Source organism: Pochonia chlamydosporia, chromosome 2 (assembly GCF_001653235.2).
Source record: "Pochonia chlamydosporia 170 chromosome 2, whole genome shotgun sequence".
NCBI classification, from domain to species: Eukaryota; Fungi; Ascomycota; class Sordariomycetes; order Hypocreales; family Clavicipitaceae; genus Pochonia; species Pochonia chlamydosporia.
Genome location: NC_035791.1, coordinates 3953370 through 3968603, shown reverse-complemented (window position 1 = coordinate 3968603; position 15234 = coordinate 3953370). Strand labels below are relative to the sequence as shown.

General features: G+C 49.7%; 5 protein-coding genes across 5 annotated transcripts; 2 read left to right on the top strand and 3 right to left on the bottom strand.

Moving 5' to 3' along the window:
* Positions 1–111: 111 nt before the first annotated feature.
* Positions 112–1518, top strand: VFPPC_03273 (hypothetical protein; the record flags this gene model as incomplete). Its single annotated transcript, XM_018282793.1, has 5 exons — positions 112–387; positions 491–693; positions 762–850; positions 907–1083; positions 1172–1518. 5 exons carry the CDS (start codon positions 112–114, stop codon positions 1516–1518), a joined length of 1092 nt encoding a protein of 363 aa, XP_018147419.1.
* Positions 1519–3311: 1793 nt separating this feature from the next.
* VFPPC_03272 (fungal specific transcription factor domain-containing protein) lies at positions 3312–5791 on the top strand (the record flags this gene model as incomplete). The annotated part of the gene is made up of 6 exons (XM_018282792.1): positions 3312–3472; positions 3528–4520; positions 4580–4966; positions 5014–5264; positions 5316–5516; positions 5580–5791. The coding sequence occupies 6 exons, from the start codon at positions 3312–3314 to the stop codon at positions 5789–5791; spliced, it is 2205 nt and encodes a 734-aa protein (XP_018147418.1).
* Positions 5792–7673: 1882 nt separating this feature from the next.
* On the bottom strand, positions 7674–8474 carry VFPPC_03270 (v-ATPase proteolipid subunit; the record flags this gene model as incomplete). Its single annotated transcript, XM_018282790.1, has 4 exons — positions 7674–7785; positions 7870–8178; positions 8234–8360; positions 8426–8474. 4 exons carry the CDS (start codon positions 8472–8474, stop codon positions 7674–7676), a joined length of 597 nt encoding a protein of 198 aa, XP_018147416.1.
* Positions 8475–9872: 1398 nt separating this feature from the next.
* On the bottom strand, positions 9873–10211 carry VFPPC_03269 (hypothetical protein; the record flags this gene model as incomplete). Its single annotated transcript, XM_018282789.1, has 1 exon — positions 9873–10211. One exon carries the CDS (start codon positions 10209–10211, stop codon positions 9873–9875), a length of 339 nt encoding a protein of 112 aa, XP_018147415.1.
* A 2137-nt stretch (positions 10212–12348) lies between these two features.
* On the bottom strand, positions 12349–12621 carry VFPPC_17521 (hypothetical protein; the record flags this gene model as incomplete). Its single annotated transcript, XM_018282787.2, has 1 exon — positions 12349–12621. The coding sequence occupies one exon, from the start codon at positions 12619–12621 to the stop codon at positions 12349–12351; it is 273 nt and encodes a 90-aa protein (XP_018147413.2).
* Between the last annotated feature and the right edge of the window lie 2613 nt (positions 12622–15234).

Genomic DNA, 15234 nt, shown 5'->3' with positions numbered 1-15234 from the left:
TGCTTGTATATTTTGACATCCTTAATGTATTTCTAAATTACCATCCCTGCCACTGTTCTTAGCAGTTGAGCCGCAGATGGCAAGGCATTCATTCAATGATCTGCATCAACAATGGCATTAAACCGTCCAACCGGTGCTACAGTCATTATCGTCGAATGGGTTCTCGTTCTCACGGCTGCGGTCCTAATTTCAGCCCGCCTCTACTTGCGACTTAAAATCAATTCACAAAGTCTTACCACCAGCGATGTGTTTGTCCTCTTGGCCTGGTGTACATCCGCGGCCTATTCATCATGCGACACCATCAACCTCAGCCAGGGCGTTCTGAATCCAGACGTCGATATGGCTCTCAGCGGATTTAGTCCAGAAATAGTGCAAGCAGCCATGAAGGTATTATTTTCTGCCTTTCATTGCGCAATTTAGTTGCTTCTTTCCACTCAGACGATCCAACTCTTCGAATCCAAGGCAATTTCCAACTAACAAACTGTCGCAGACTTATTTTGCTTCAACCCTTATCATCGCGACATCCTTCTATCTTTGCAAGGCGGCCATCTTGTCCTTCTACTTCCAACTTGTCCCGCCAGTTTTGACGACTCACAGAATGGTTCTCTGGGCTCTTGTCGCCTTTACGGTCCTTGGCTACATCGTCTCCATATTGATATATGTGATTTGGACGGTTCCCGTGCACTGCAATTGGTATGTTGACCCCCAATCTTGTCTGTGTTGGCTTTATTTAACATTGGAGTGTTGCTGACAACGCCAAGGTCCTTCAATGACACCTGCAATGTCTTGATCAGCGCCATGGATATCTTCCGGATCGGGTGGGCTATACAATTTGCGGGCGATATCTTCAGTATGCGACCTTTCCTCCGGTTCCTCTTAGCACTCGGTACTGACCCGAACTTGCAGTCTTCATATTCCCGTTATCTATCTATAGAGGCATTCAAATGGATCGCCTTGTCAAGATTGGCGTGTATCTGATTTTCGCACTCGGCGTCGTCAACATCTCCTTCTGCCTATCAAGATTTTTAATGATAGAGCTCGACTATGTCAAGGGCACAAAAAGCAGCTCCCTCACACTTTCGGGTACGTCTTGATCCATTTCTACATCTAGCCCCTGTCCCACCTGTCGAAAACGTTTGGTCGGAAACGTATATTAACTTGCTGATCACAGCTCTCTGGGTTGATGTCGACTTAAACGTCGGCCTGATAATTGCATGCCTTCCATCTCTGCGGCCGTACCTACGCATGATGCAGTCCGGCTCGCGCTCGGAAACCCCCGAGTTGGAGTTAAACAAGCACACGGTGCGGAAGAGCCGACCGTCGGTGAAGGATCGCTTCCCTAGGAGCAAGGGTGGGTTCGAGGCAACGAATAAAAGTCTCACCCCATTAGATTTAGAGGCGCAGGCGGAATGGTATCATGAGTACATGAGCAGAACTGAACCCTCAAATAGGGCAAATAGCGGGAGGAGCTTAGGCAGTGACGTTGAGCTAGTCGATGCCGGACGCCAGACGAATTAACCTAACCGCCATTGGGCGAATGTATGTTGCCAAATGTGAAAGAGAATGTGCTGTTCAAGCTTTGACCTTGCCTGCTCTGAGACAGGACGTTCAACGGCTTCTCCGACTACCACGTATTCTGATGTGACTTGCTCACTGCGCCGCCTGGATCTGCCTGTGCTGTGTTATTCCTGGCCTATCTTGGTAGGCGACTATGGCTGGTACTCATCCAACACATGCCAATTTGAGCGGTTTGGTCATCTCTAACTTCATCATCGGAATTTTCTTGAATGTTATGGCCACTTGCTAGTACGGTGGACGGTTTTCCCCCTAAAGTTCCGATCCAAATACAAGATGTGGCAGTGCAGAGGGACTGTCACTCGGTAACGAATGAATCTTAGTCCAAAGTTTCATTGCCCTTGTCTAGAACGTCTAGAACCATTTCTTGCCGTTGGATTTGGCGCCTCGGCCGCCGCCACACGGGTGCATGATTCGGGGTGACCACTGGCCAGATACGCGACGATGAGGCATATTCATGACAAACCCCGAAGCTAGCCTCTATTGGCGAAGGATATATAGTGGGCCAATTCAAAGGAAATGTAGTAAGGGAAGCAACATGGGCATTCGTGCGTGTGTGAAGGGGTTTTGGCATGTCACCACAAAAGGAGTGGCTAGTACGTGTCGTGTTGCGAAGGACTGTGTTTTTTTCGCGTTTGGATCTTACTTCAATTCGGTTCCAACTGAAAAATACTATTACACAGTCGTTACCGCGTGCGTAGGCAGTAGAAGACACGGCATGGGACCTGATATGGAGGTATGGATGAATGAGAACAGGAACGACAGTCCGGCACCAGTCCATCCGCGTGAAAGTGGTGAACTATTATCCACATCAAAAAGATGAGCACAAAAGGGGCAAATATATGCCATTAAAACGAAGTGACAACATGTCTCCTGTAGCCTACACACTTACTGCCATCAAGCGCGTCGGCATTGTCGCCATAATGCTACCGATCAACATCACGAGCGGCTGGTTCATCCTTGGCGGTGGGAAAACAACATGGGCAATTGTACTGCGTCCATATGAGACAGTGTATACTTGACGTATAGGACTGTAGACACTTCCATGCAGGATCGAGAGTGCCTATCCCGCTCAGAGGATTTTGCTTCAGAGATTCGCCTCGTCGGAGACGACTCGGAGGGACAGCTCACGATGAGCACACAACTTATTGCTGCTAACATATTCATGATTTGAATTAAAACTGTCAAGTGTACGCTGACCTTGGAGTTTTTATTATGGATTTCTATAAGCACTACGCCGTATGTTGCTGTCTAACACAGATGCCTTTCGGCTCTGTCGTTAGCAAGAAACGTCATTGAGCGCCGATCCGCGGCAGTATCATAGCACTACTCTAAAAGTAAAGATCAATTCTCATGTTTTGCGTTAACTGGATTTGGGAGCTTGAAGTATGGCAGTACTGTCCGGCATAGCTCACTCCATTGGCCCGGATGGAAGCATAACCAGAGTAATAGTTAAGTACCGGCAGTACTATCCGTATCGAAACAATCATCATCTTCACCAAAACAGAGAAAAAATGTGACAGCCCGAATATCATGACCCCAGCGTACTTTTAGTGCCACTCCTGTTGTGCCCATTAGCCAGGGGTGTATGTGTCGGAATGAGCTCCGAAACTCGCGACCCAAATGTCGGATCGTTCCGACAAGTCCGGCTGCATACAAGCCATTGTCGGAAGACCAACGCCAATTCTTCGAATTACCGCAAACATTATTTACCTATATACTTCCGCGAACTTACCATGCCTGATAACCCCGTGCGGACCAAACGCCGAAAGATTGCACTAGCCTGTGAGCCGTGCAGAGAACGCAAAGCCCGATGCGATGGCGGCCGACCCATGTGTGCTACATGTCAGCGCCGGTCGTTGAAGCCAGACCAATGCGTGTACAAAGGATTCGACGAGTGAGCAAGATTCTCGCATTGATCCACATATTCAATCTACTCATCTATCTGTCAGTAATGAAAAGTTTCTTCGCGAACGCATCCGTGAACTTGAACAAGCCTGTGTAGAGAATGGCATCGACACCCACACCTTGAGAAAGTCATCATGGCATGGCAGAGACACAGCCCAACTGCTTGCCAATGATGAATCGTCTCCTCACGGGCCTTTGACTCACTTAGATTCGCCCGCTTATCATAATGAACCTAATCCGATGAATCCAACTCCATCCGCGACAAGCTCCGCTGGTGTGACGGCAATGGGAACGATTGCCGACGACAGCGGCCTCGCCAATCTGTCTGAGATATCTCAGGATTTCTATGGCGGGTCATCTGCTGCTTCGTTTCTGCATGAAACATGTCGCAATATGAGTTTACGTTCTATTCAAAGAGTCCCTGCGAAACGAGCAGTCCGAGATGTCCTGCCTACTCAATTCCGATTCGCAAACGTGGCCAAGTTCCAACTTCCACCTCGTTCACTGGCAGACCACTTGATTGAATGTTATTTTGAGCGAGTTTACTACCTGTATCCCTTTTTCGACCGTCCAGCCTTTGAACATGCCTACAACTCCTTATGGCAACCAGCTAGTGTGGCAACCAACGCGCCAGATTCGTTTCGAGACGTAGGCATTGGTAGTCCAACTGTTGGCGATTCAAAAACAGTGGTATTTCATGCTGCTCTCAACGCTATATTCGCTCTGGGTTGTCCCTTCTCGAATCTACCAGCATCGGAAAAGGTAACCTCCGCCGAAGTCTTCTTCAGTCGGTCCAAGAGTCACTTCAGTTTTGATCTGCTCGAGTTGCATAATATAGGTGTTGTTCAGGTTCTGCTTCTAGTTGCACAAGCTCTACAAGGGACGTCATTCCCAAATAGATGTTGGAACGCCGTTGGGGCCGCCTACCGTATCGCTCTTGCTCTTGGCCTTCATACAGATCCGCCTTACTCGGAGGGCGAATCTCACGACAAGGAGATTCGGCGGCGAACTTGGCATGGGTGTATCATATTGGATATGTAAGGCATTTCCATGAGAGACAGTTTTTACAGAAGAACTAGCGTATTGACAAAATTAGGCTTGTGAGCATGACGTTCGGTCGGCCAAACATTACGGCTGGTCTGTCTTCCTCACAGGTACAAGAGACCACCACACTAGACATGTCTTTCAAGGATGACTATGAAAAGCTAAAGGTCGCGTTTCTTGCTCCTTGCGCTCGTCTATCCCTAGTTTTGAACCAGATCTTGTCTCAGGTCTATCTTTCGTCACCACGTCGTACCGGAAATAGTGGTAGTCAACATTCTCCCATTAGTAGAGACACTATTGCCAATCTTGAAAAGCAATTGGACATATTTGAGAATAGTCTCCCATTACCATTATCGTGGAGAATGAGTGAAGCCAAAGGAAAGGGCTGGGACAGCGGGCATCGCGTTCTTGAGATGCAAAGAAACGTCTTGCATGCGAGGTGAGTTCAAGGATCCAACATGTCCCACTGCTCTAACGGTAACTTAGGTTCATTTACGCTCGACTATTACTATATCGCCAACTGTTCACAAGAGCATTAGCATCAAATACTCACAAGCCCCAGGATACGCCATCAACGGATAAGTCTTCTGCTCAACAGCCACTGGACGTGATACTACAACAGTCATTTGAGACAGAGTGCGCAAAGCGTTGCATCCATTCCTCTGTTGAGCTGATTGAGCACATACACTGCACATACAAGACCAAAGAAACTGGGGCATGGTGGTGGAATGGCCTGTGTAAGTTTTCTGAATTCGATACACCGTGAGATACGAACTAATGGCTGTTAGATGCATGTACGTCTGGTCTTATTCTCATTTTGTCACGAAGCTGTCCGGAGACGCTATGCGCGCTCAGCCCACGAGAGTTTGATGAATCGTGGAACCGGTGTCGTGAGATTCTCGAGGCCCTGGGTACGATGAGCGCATCAGCTCGAGCTTCTTTGGAGCTCTTGACGAGAGTTCATTCCTATATACACTCTCAAAACGCAGGTACGTGCTGATACTTCGGTACCATGTAGCCGTAAGTTTTATCCGCTAACTCTCTCCAACTAGATAATGTGAGAAACAAAGATGATGTTCCTCGAGATGGGGCAGAGGGTACAGATGTCGAGGGCCAGAGTGTAGACAACGCCCACATCTATGACAATTTAAATCTTTACGGTATGGCCCCATGGGATGGCACAGACGTAGCCGGTCCGTTCTTTTACAGCTGGGACATATTGGATAGCTTTTCTCTTGACGTAGAAAATGGAGGAGGTTTATGAGCATGGATCTTAAGCAAACAATTCAGCATTTGGCCATTGGAATTTGCAATTGAAGCGTTCAAGTTTGTAAGTCTGGTAGCAAGCAGGACACAAATCGTGTAAATTACAACATATCACTACATCCCACGACAGCACTATATATACCGTTTCTGTCTATATGCACCATTCATCGTCACAGGCACTCAGGCGTCCACATCGGAGTGACTCCGACACCAGATGCTGCGTGCGGAACACTCCGCCCACTTGGAACCAAGGATCGGACTTCATAACCTGTCCGGGCTGCCATCCATGTGCAGTTCCTTTCCCATACTGTAAGTAAGGCTCTCCTCATTGCAGTTTATCAATGTAAGTCATTTAGTATCAACTCCGTGTCGGTGGCAGATGTTGCCGACTACCCGTCACTACCACCCATCCCCATGGGGAAGAACACCTTGGAACCCCTTTTTCCATATACAACTCGTAGATAGTAGTTTCAGCTCCCTCGACGGTACGAACTATTTAAACTTGTATCGTTCCCATCTATTTCCCTCTAAGCGGGTATCGCTTTCACAATACTTCACTCATGCCATCTCCCCAATTCATCCTAGGGCTTCTCGCCCTCTGCGCAACTAGCATCATGGCAGCAGGTCGTATTGACACACATTTCCACGCCCTGCCACCGCAGTATATCGATGCCCTCAACAAAAATGGAGGCGATCCGTCCGGCTTCAAAACCCCAGACTGGTCGCTCGACGCTGCCATAAAATCCATGGACGCGGTTGGAACCAGTCTCGGTACGTTAACATCCTCCCCCTACTGTAGGCTGTATTCTAATTCATCAGGCATCATGTCTGTATCATCTCCTGGTGTACCCATCGCTGGGACAGGTGACACCGCCAGAAAGCTCGCTCGCACGCTAAACACCCAGCTCGCCAACTACACCACCAGCTCCAAATGCAAAAAAAGACTCGGTTTCTTCGGCACCCTTCCCGACTTCCAAGACGTGAACGGGACTGTCGCCGAGATTGACTTCCTCTTCAAGCAGCAGAAGCTCTGCGCCGGAGTCACCATTTACTCCAGCTACGGGGGCAAACTCCTCGGCCATCCTGACTTCAAGCCCATATGGGCACGACTCCAGAAATACAAGGCCCTCGTGTTCCTGCACCCTTCTGTCCTCGACGTCACGCCCTTCTTCATCGGTCCGTCTATCCCACAACCTATTGTAGATTATCCCCTAGCAACGACGCGTGCAGCAGTGGATCTCGTCATGACGGGTACGGTTCGTGCTTGTCCCAACGTTGATATTATTCTATCTCATGCCGGCGGGACTATCCCCTTTATTGCTACGCGAGCGATTAACAGTCTAGCTATACCCGACATGTGGAGTCACGCAAATGTCAACATTGTTCAGGCGACAGAGGATTTTGCTCGTTTCTACTATGACATTGCGCTGAGCACGAGTGATGCACAGTTGGATGGATTGCTGGACTTTACTGATTCTAGCCATATTCTGTTCGGGTCGGATTTCCCGTATGCGCCGCAGTTTGGGATTGATGCAATTGTCCAAGCATACGAGGGATATGTAGCGAAGAATGCGAGAGGAAAGGAGATTGCGCCGGAGAAGTTACGAGCAAACTCGCTCAAGTTGTTGAATAAGCACTCCTTGGGCACAGTCTACTCGTGAGATTGATGAAGAAGGCTGGAGGGAACGTTTGAGCGCGACGGGGCGTGCTGGCTAAGATGGCAGCGATATTATATCTTTCTTGGTTGTGAGCCTATTTTGACAGTTTTTTATTACATGCCCGAACACGGGTAGTTCATGATACATGCTATTCCGCTCCACAAACAGACCATATGTCGTATCCCTATCATACACAGAGCCATCCCGCAAGTGACTCCGACTTTATGCATTGTTGTCCATCGCGTTAGCCTTGCTCGAAACGAGCAAGCCAATAATAAGGCCAAACAAGCCCAGGACAGAGCTGAAAATCTCAATGACCAAAATCTTGACGAATCTACCACGAAAGTCAGCACACAATATCAACAAGCGCCAAACGCTCACGAAGACAAAAACCCAAGCGCCAGCGGGAAGAACATACAATGACGGATCAGCAGCATCAGCAAGCGCAGCACCACTGCCGTTGATGCCCACAGCCACGCCACAAATCAAATTGCACATGCCGACCGTGAGGCCCGACCAGAACAACGAGTAGCCCGTGTAATACGCATCGGCAGAGAAAGCCGCCGCACCGGTAGCATAGCCAACTTTTGACGAAAAGACAATGGACATGATGATGCCGTAAATGGCGACGACTTCACAAAAGATGATGGAGATGAGATTCTTGGTGCGGATTCGCGGTGCTCTAACCGCTGCACCGAGGATAGAAGAGCCAGTGATGGCGATGCCCCTGCATACAAAAACTCAGCGTCGTGGATTGTGAAGGACAGCAGTGTGATACGTACCATGCTGCACCAACGACAGACAGGCCCATGCACAGCGCGATGCCGAGATTAGCCCATGCGGATGGGGAAATGGCTTCTAAAAAGGCGCCGACGTTGAAGGACTCGCCGCTGCCGGTGAAGAGCATATCTAGAGCGTGGGTTAGCGGGAAGGGGGGTTGAGGTTGAGAAGCCACGCGTCTGTGTTTCACGTACATGCCCCGACGACGAACAGCAGCGACGTTATGCTGTATGTGGCGTACATGGTGACTTGTGTTGATGCCGCCTGCGCGTTCGAGTCGGAATTTTGATGGAGGATGCGATGCGGGATGGAGCTTGATGAGCTTTCATGTCTTGGATGAGGGTGAGGATGAGTTGTGGTTGACGAGGCATGATAGGCGGGCCGTTGCGTGGGGATGTGATTGGTTGGCTGGTGGAGGAGATGTTGAATACCCTATACCTGGGTGGTTTGTTTTTGAGGGCACCCAAATCTGAATAGTAAACGCATTTATGGGAATTAAATAAGACGTGGACGGATTCTTCGTCTCGAAATTGCGCTATTTGATCGTAATTGTTTGGTTTATTGTTAACAAGGAGGTACTTAGTTGAGATTTCGGCCCTTCTCACCACCCAATATATCACCCATGAGTATTTCACAAACAATACTGTACCAAGACTCGTGTAGATTCAATTCAAGCAAGTTTGCTTAATCTGATGCCACTGAGCTTTGCAAGTGTAAATAACCAAGCCATTGTGAGCGTCTTGAACTGCCATATCAGCCAGCAACGTTGATGAGTTGCCACAGCCATATCGAAACTACACGTTCGTCTCAACTCGATTGGTGTTTTTGGAGAGAATTGCCAAAATCCTTCCATGCATACCATTTACATCCAGCATTCACTGCCTGTCCCCCAAGCACTTACTACTAGTCTTACATGGACTACCAGAGACGGCAAATATGGGGTTGTTGAACAATCGTTGCTGAACAATCTCGTCATCAACACCCTGAACCAATTACCCCGAAACGCGAAATAAAAGCCAAGTACCCATCTACAGACCTACAAGATTCCACACCGACCCAATGTCGTCATTGTCTCCAAAGCAAAGCACCCCCAAAATGACACGCCAATTGCATCACCACCCAAAAACAAGGGTCTTCCACTCCGATTACCACTCCTGCGGTAATCATGCCAGATCACAAATATCGCCGACCAGAAAATTCAAAACCATCAAAAGCTCCCGTTGGTCACGGCGCCGACTCCGTAAAGCCTCACAAGCCAGTTTCCATTGACCAAGCAGCACAAACCGTGGCGGCTATCGTGCATATTGTCCCAAAACACAAAAACTCCGATGACGTCAATCACCGTTGTTGCATGGCCGACGACACTGTGACCCCAAATGAAACCGTGGCAAAAGGCGGAACGTGTAAAAGAAAACAGTGGGGGTTAATGTGCGAATCAAACGCACAGAGAGACATGTATGCGCATATTGTGCCAAAAAGCGTGGCTGTGAAGGACGATTCGTTTGCCTTGTTTGGGTAAGCCGATGGCGAAGAATGGGTGCAACGCAGTGCTGTCGTCATTCGAGCGCGTGGGCATTTAAAGTAAAACCGGTATTGGCGAAATGGGATTCTTGATGGATGATTTTAGCTATTCGACGTGTCTTATGGACATGTCATGGGGACATCATTACGGATGAGGGTTTTCTTCGAATTGTTCGTTTCCGCCTCTTGTACACAGTGAATGTTTGAGATGGTACGACTTGTAGTCTTGTATCTTGAACTCGGGTTTGCGCATAAACCATCACCAACGGTGTTGACCCGCCTTATGACCCCAAAGCCCCGAGAATTACGGAAGCCAAGCCCAACTCGCTGATGCCAATCCCTCCATGTCCATGTCCCTTTGACCTGCGTCCGGGCCTCCGAAAGGCCGTAGCCCGTATCGGGCGCATAAGTGCAATACGTGCACACAATACGCACAGGACAAGGGTCTTTGGTGGGCATTGAAAGGAAGATGGATCTTGGACATGGGTTTAGGTCCTTGAGATGGGGCAGGATGAAAAAGGCGGGGGAGGGGCAAATACTGAAGATACTCGAGGCGGATGTATCTCTTTGCATGGCGGTGGAATGGGAGCCTTTGGTGAAGGCATTGTGGTGATTACACCGCCGGCAAGCATAATATTCCCGACATTTGGAGGTGTTTAATCGTCAACTCGTCTGGTCCTTTCTGGCCTGGCGAATTCCCTCATTGATGCAAGACAGCGGTGCATACACCAGGAATCCCCAGCTTGATATAGACAGGGTTGCAATGTCAACAACCAGTGTAACCATGTGACATGTTGCGATAAGACATGACAGGTTCCTCCCTCTGCCACCAGACATTTGCCAAAATTCGGTCTTTCTACCAAGCCATCAGCATCAGCATCAGCATCAGACCGCGTCACGAGCGCGTCCCAAAGAAGCGGTCGGTTTGTGAAACGGTCCGGTGCCCTCTTGACCAAAGCCTCCTGCGCGAAAAGGGCGGCCAGATGGGTTCCCGTTTGCGTGTCCCGTACTGTGCTTGGCAAACGGTGTGCCATCCGGACCGGTTCTGGGAAAGCCACGGCACTTTGGGGGGTCGATGCGATAGGACTGAGGGATCATTATGCTTCAAGCTTTGTTTATTATTGAGGACAGCTTGCTGTGTGCAGTGTGCACAGTGGCGGGTCAAGCGAAACGGTGAGGATCTGCACGGAGGGGACTCCGCTGCGCATATATGTACAGTACCAAACTGTGTTGGACCTTGTTGCATTGCGAAGATTGAAGATCTGTGCGGCGTCGAGATTTGGGGAAACATCTGGTGATGTAGGATCTGGTCTGGTGAGGATTCGGACTGCTGAGTATGTCCAGGCAAAAGGCTCAAAATGGCACGGGCTTAGAGACATAATGTCAAATACTCCGTGGTCCATGTCCATGTCAGTTTTCAAGGTCTCAACTGGTCTGTCTGGTTGGGGGCTCGATCGATGCTGCACGTCTGTCACTGCAGATATTGAGCCGCACGACATATCGACAGCACGGCGCATCGCATCGAGTCCCGTCACATCACATCACATTTGGTCGCAGCATAATTAGTCAATAACTGACTTCTAGCTCGTCTCCAATGTTCGGTGCATAAAGCATCACCCGCACAAAGGTTATCGTTATCCTTGCCGCTTTGCTTCCCACCAAAAGAGCATTGCACAAACCCAACACGAGCTTGAGAACCTTCAACCCCAAATCCAACCAGACTTGACATTATCGCCGAAATCACTCCCTCAAAACGCCCTGGCGGCTGCGGCGCTTTCTCCCAGTCTCTGTCTTGCCCATTCATACTCCGTAGATCGCCGCCCTTTCGGCTGCCCCTCCTCATCAGACTCCTCACCAGACTTGATGACTCCTCACTCCTCCTCAAGTGTCCCTACTCTATCCGCCATCCTCCATCCTCCATCCTCCCCATCCTTCATCGGGTGACCCCACAACGGGTGTAACAGCCATCACCATTCATCAGATTTCACATTGCCGTCCAATGAGTTCGCAGCACATGCACCTTCGGAACAATAAGATGGTCGGCTACTTGCAACCATACAAACCACCACGGGCAAGTGATTCACATTACATGGTGATGATCTCCCGCTCCACCGCAAGATGGGCGCCCAGGATTCTGCCAAGGGAAAGAGCAGCGGGCGTCTAACTGCTCGGTCCGTAAAGCTAAACCGCGCGACACAGGGTCTTTAAACTACATTAGGAAGCCCCCAAGGGCGGAGAAGGAGGGATGTCGTGATGAGTGCTTATGGGGAAAAAAGAAAGAACCTGTTTAATATCACCGAATACCTAGGTACTTGAGCTTCATGTCCTTCTCAAGAGAGCGACCGGCCCAAGTGGCAGGTGGCGGTAACAGCTCATGCACTGTGTTTTCGTTGTCTCATTCTTGACATTTTCGGGGTCGATGCCATTTGCAGTCAATAGCGGGCAAGAGTGAGGAGTTTGCCAAGACGATGGACCAAAATAGTCCAACAGCATATTCACCAGTACGATGGAATCTTATTGCTCCAGCTCCGGGGTATTCAGAAAGTGGTTTCAGCCGACAGGGCTGAGAAACCATCCTGTCATGACATGGACACGATTACAACCAGCCAGCCCAGCAAACTAACCGAGACAACACGGTGCTGTCTTCGAAGCGGACGCATGAACTGCACACCTCATGCGTGTCCACCATGCAAATCTGACATGGAGTGTGCCCAGGGTTGATGAGTGAGCTGACGGCAGCAGCCGCGTAGCTTCTTCCTTCGTAGGCCTTTAAATTTGTGGGCAAAGCTGGGCTCGGGAGAGGTCTGGTGGCACAGCATCTGACACGGCTGTGAATGCTCGTCTTACTGCGTCGACCTCTATTGGCCATGAGCGTTGACACGGGCGTCGAAGCTGATAGCTGAAGCGTGAAGCAGGTGTTCATTTGGTCGGCCAGTCCGGAAATAGTGAGCGAGACATCAAGTCAGTTGCGGGCAAGACATGATGATCAAGTATCGATGTGCATCAATCGGACAGTGCGGTTGAAGCCGCAGAGTACAAGTTGTCGAGTGGCAATCAAAAGGAACAGCAATAGGTACAAGAAAAGACAACGCAAAAGGAAAAGCCAAAAAGTCATGAACAAGAGGCACCGAGCATCTCGAAAAATGCCCCGGAGAAATAGAGCTCAGCTTGAAGCTTGATCGGGCCAATGCTACCAACTACCGAAAGGAGACGTTCTTTTTGCTCCAGGGAGCTTAAACGGCTGCCCGACTCGGTAGGCCGTAAAAGACGGGAGGCTGATTCAATGTTCTCGACTGGGCAGCTGCCGCTTTGAGCTGAGCCACAGTGCCATATTGACGCCAAGAGCCTAATAGCTTTGCTTGAAAAATGACAACTCGCCGTTGTGGCCGCATTTCGAAGGCGTCTGGACAAAGTGAGGCGTTGATGCAGATGCCTGACTCCTGCGAGACATGTTGATGCCTTTTGGAGACACCGGAGATGGGTTTGACTCGGGCAGGTTGCTATATGCGCAGAGATGATTGCATCGACGGTGCTCGCAGCTAGACAGATGGACATGAAATTATTCAAGTACTCTTAAGCAATCATCGGTCTTTAGAGATGGAATAACTGCCCTTCGGCCGCTTGCTATCATTGACGAGTCGTTCTTGTGCGACGTAAGGCAACATAACACATGCCGAGACAAGATTCGACATCAGGACAAGGCAACTGTCGTAATGCCACTCAGCCCTGCGACGGCGCATCGGAAATATTGATTTGCACTGTCTGCCTGGAGGCAGCCTGTATGCATCGTATGCACACCCGTGGTTCGCGGAGATGGATTCGAGTCGTCGCACACAGTGTTGTGGCTCAAGTCCCATTGTGTTCGAAGTTTGGGAAAAGAGAGAAAAGATACATGGCCTGGTTGTACCTTCGTACTCAGCACTGTGTCCCCCCACCTGCCTGCCAATGTCGCCCATGTCGACGTCCTCAAGTGGCTCCGTTGTGGCCCTTGGGTGGCTCCTTCCTGCTGGTCCCAAGGCAACGCCCCCGCCAAGCCCCCGGATCGACGCCGCCCAAATTCGCCAGGCCAGTCAACCAGTCCATGTCGCGAAGAAACTTGGAGCAAGGCAATTCGATCTGTCCAACTTGTCCCATGAACAGATTCGAGTAACCACTTGCGAATCAACATGTAATCGTTGCCGCCTTGTGACGAAACGAACCCAAGGCCAGGTGCCTTGTAAGCCGCATGGCATCTTCGTTTATATTCTATTAATGCCCCCCCGTCGAGCTTCATTTTCGGTTGGTCTTTCCTTCCTTCTCGCATTTTTGCATCAGCATCCTTTGCTCCACGACTAAGCTGCTTCACCACAAGATATTCATATCCATTCATGTCATCTATTACTACATAGCTGACACGACACCACACCAGTACAACACGCTCGAGCATTTCTGATACGGTGGCTATAGAGTATTGTAGTCACAGCGCCGGAATTACTCGCCATTTTCCGGAGCACCAGCGCAACTGCAACTGCATGAGTCGGAGCTCCCACTCACATCTTCTCCATCTACTCACCCAAATACCATCCGGCCCTCCAACACAAAAGACGGCGTCCGCCACAAGACCTCCACTACGCTCCATTCTTCCGTTTGAGATCCAACCGTCTTTTGAGGATTGACTGTCCTTCAGACACCAGACTCCGTTGAGGCGCTGGAGTTGTATCGACCTGCTACCAACTTCTCTGACACCTTCCCTACAAGTTCGCAGCATCTCCCTTTTCCGGCTGGTTCCGGTGGCACCAACTTGACAAGACCAGACTTGACTTGTTGCGCGCACCGCTTGACCGACGATCGCACTTGGAGACACATGTGCAGTCACCAAAAGAAGACGCACATACAATTTTATGACTCGTCCGGTGCCGGCACCGCAAGTTTTTTTTATTTTAATCTGTTATAATTTCCTCAATTTTGCAGCTTTCCAATCCCTCCTCCTCTTCGCTTAACCTCTTCCCTGCAAAATCGACACACGGTCGGGACTCACAGCTGAAAATAATTAAGCTCAATTTGTTGTCGGTCTATTTGCTCAGCTGAGTCTCAAAACACACGCTTCCGTTCCTCAGCCCAGTGTCAATTACTTATTAAGTACCTGAGACTCCACATTTCCTCTCTGCTCCGTTTCTTAGCTGAGAGCTACACGAGGGCCGCGCACCGTCTGGCCTGTCCTGTCTGTCAATCTGTCTTGTTTACCTCCAAGGTAACCTTGTCTTTGCCCCTCGGCCCCTCCAGCTCCACCAGACGTCTTGGACTCTGGACCCGCCACCAGTCCGAACCAACACCGATCCTGATATAACAAAGACTCATCCCGTCTCATTTCGTCTACTTGCTCTGACTCTTCTATACATCACACCCCTCACCATCTAAAAATATCTTCTTTGTGATAAAGAAGATATTTTTGTCCTGTGCCCTTCGCCCTGGCCCTCCCCATTGAAGAGAAGCGCACCAACAA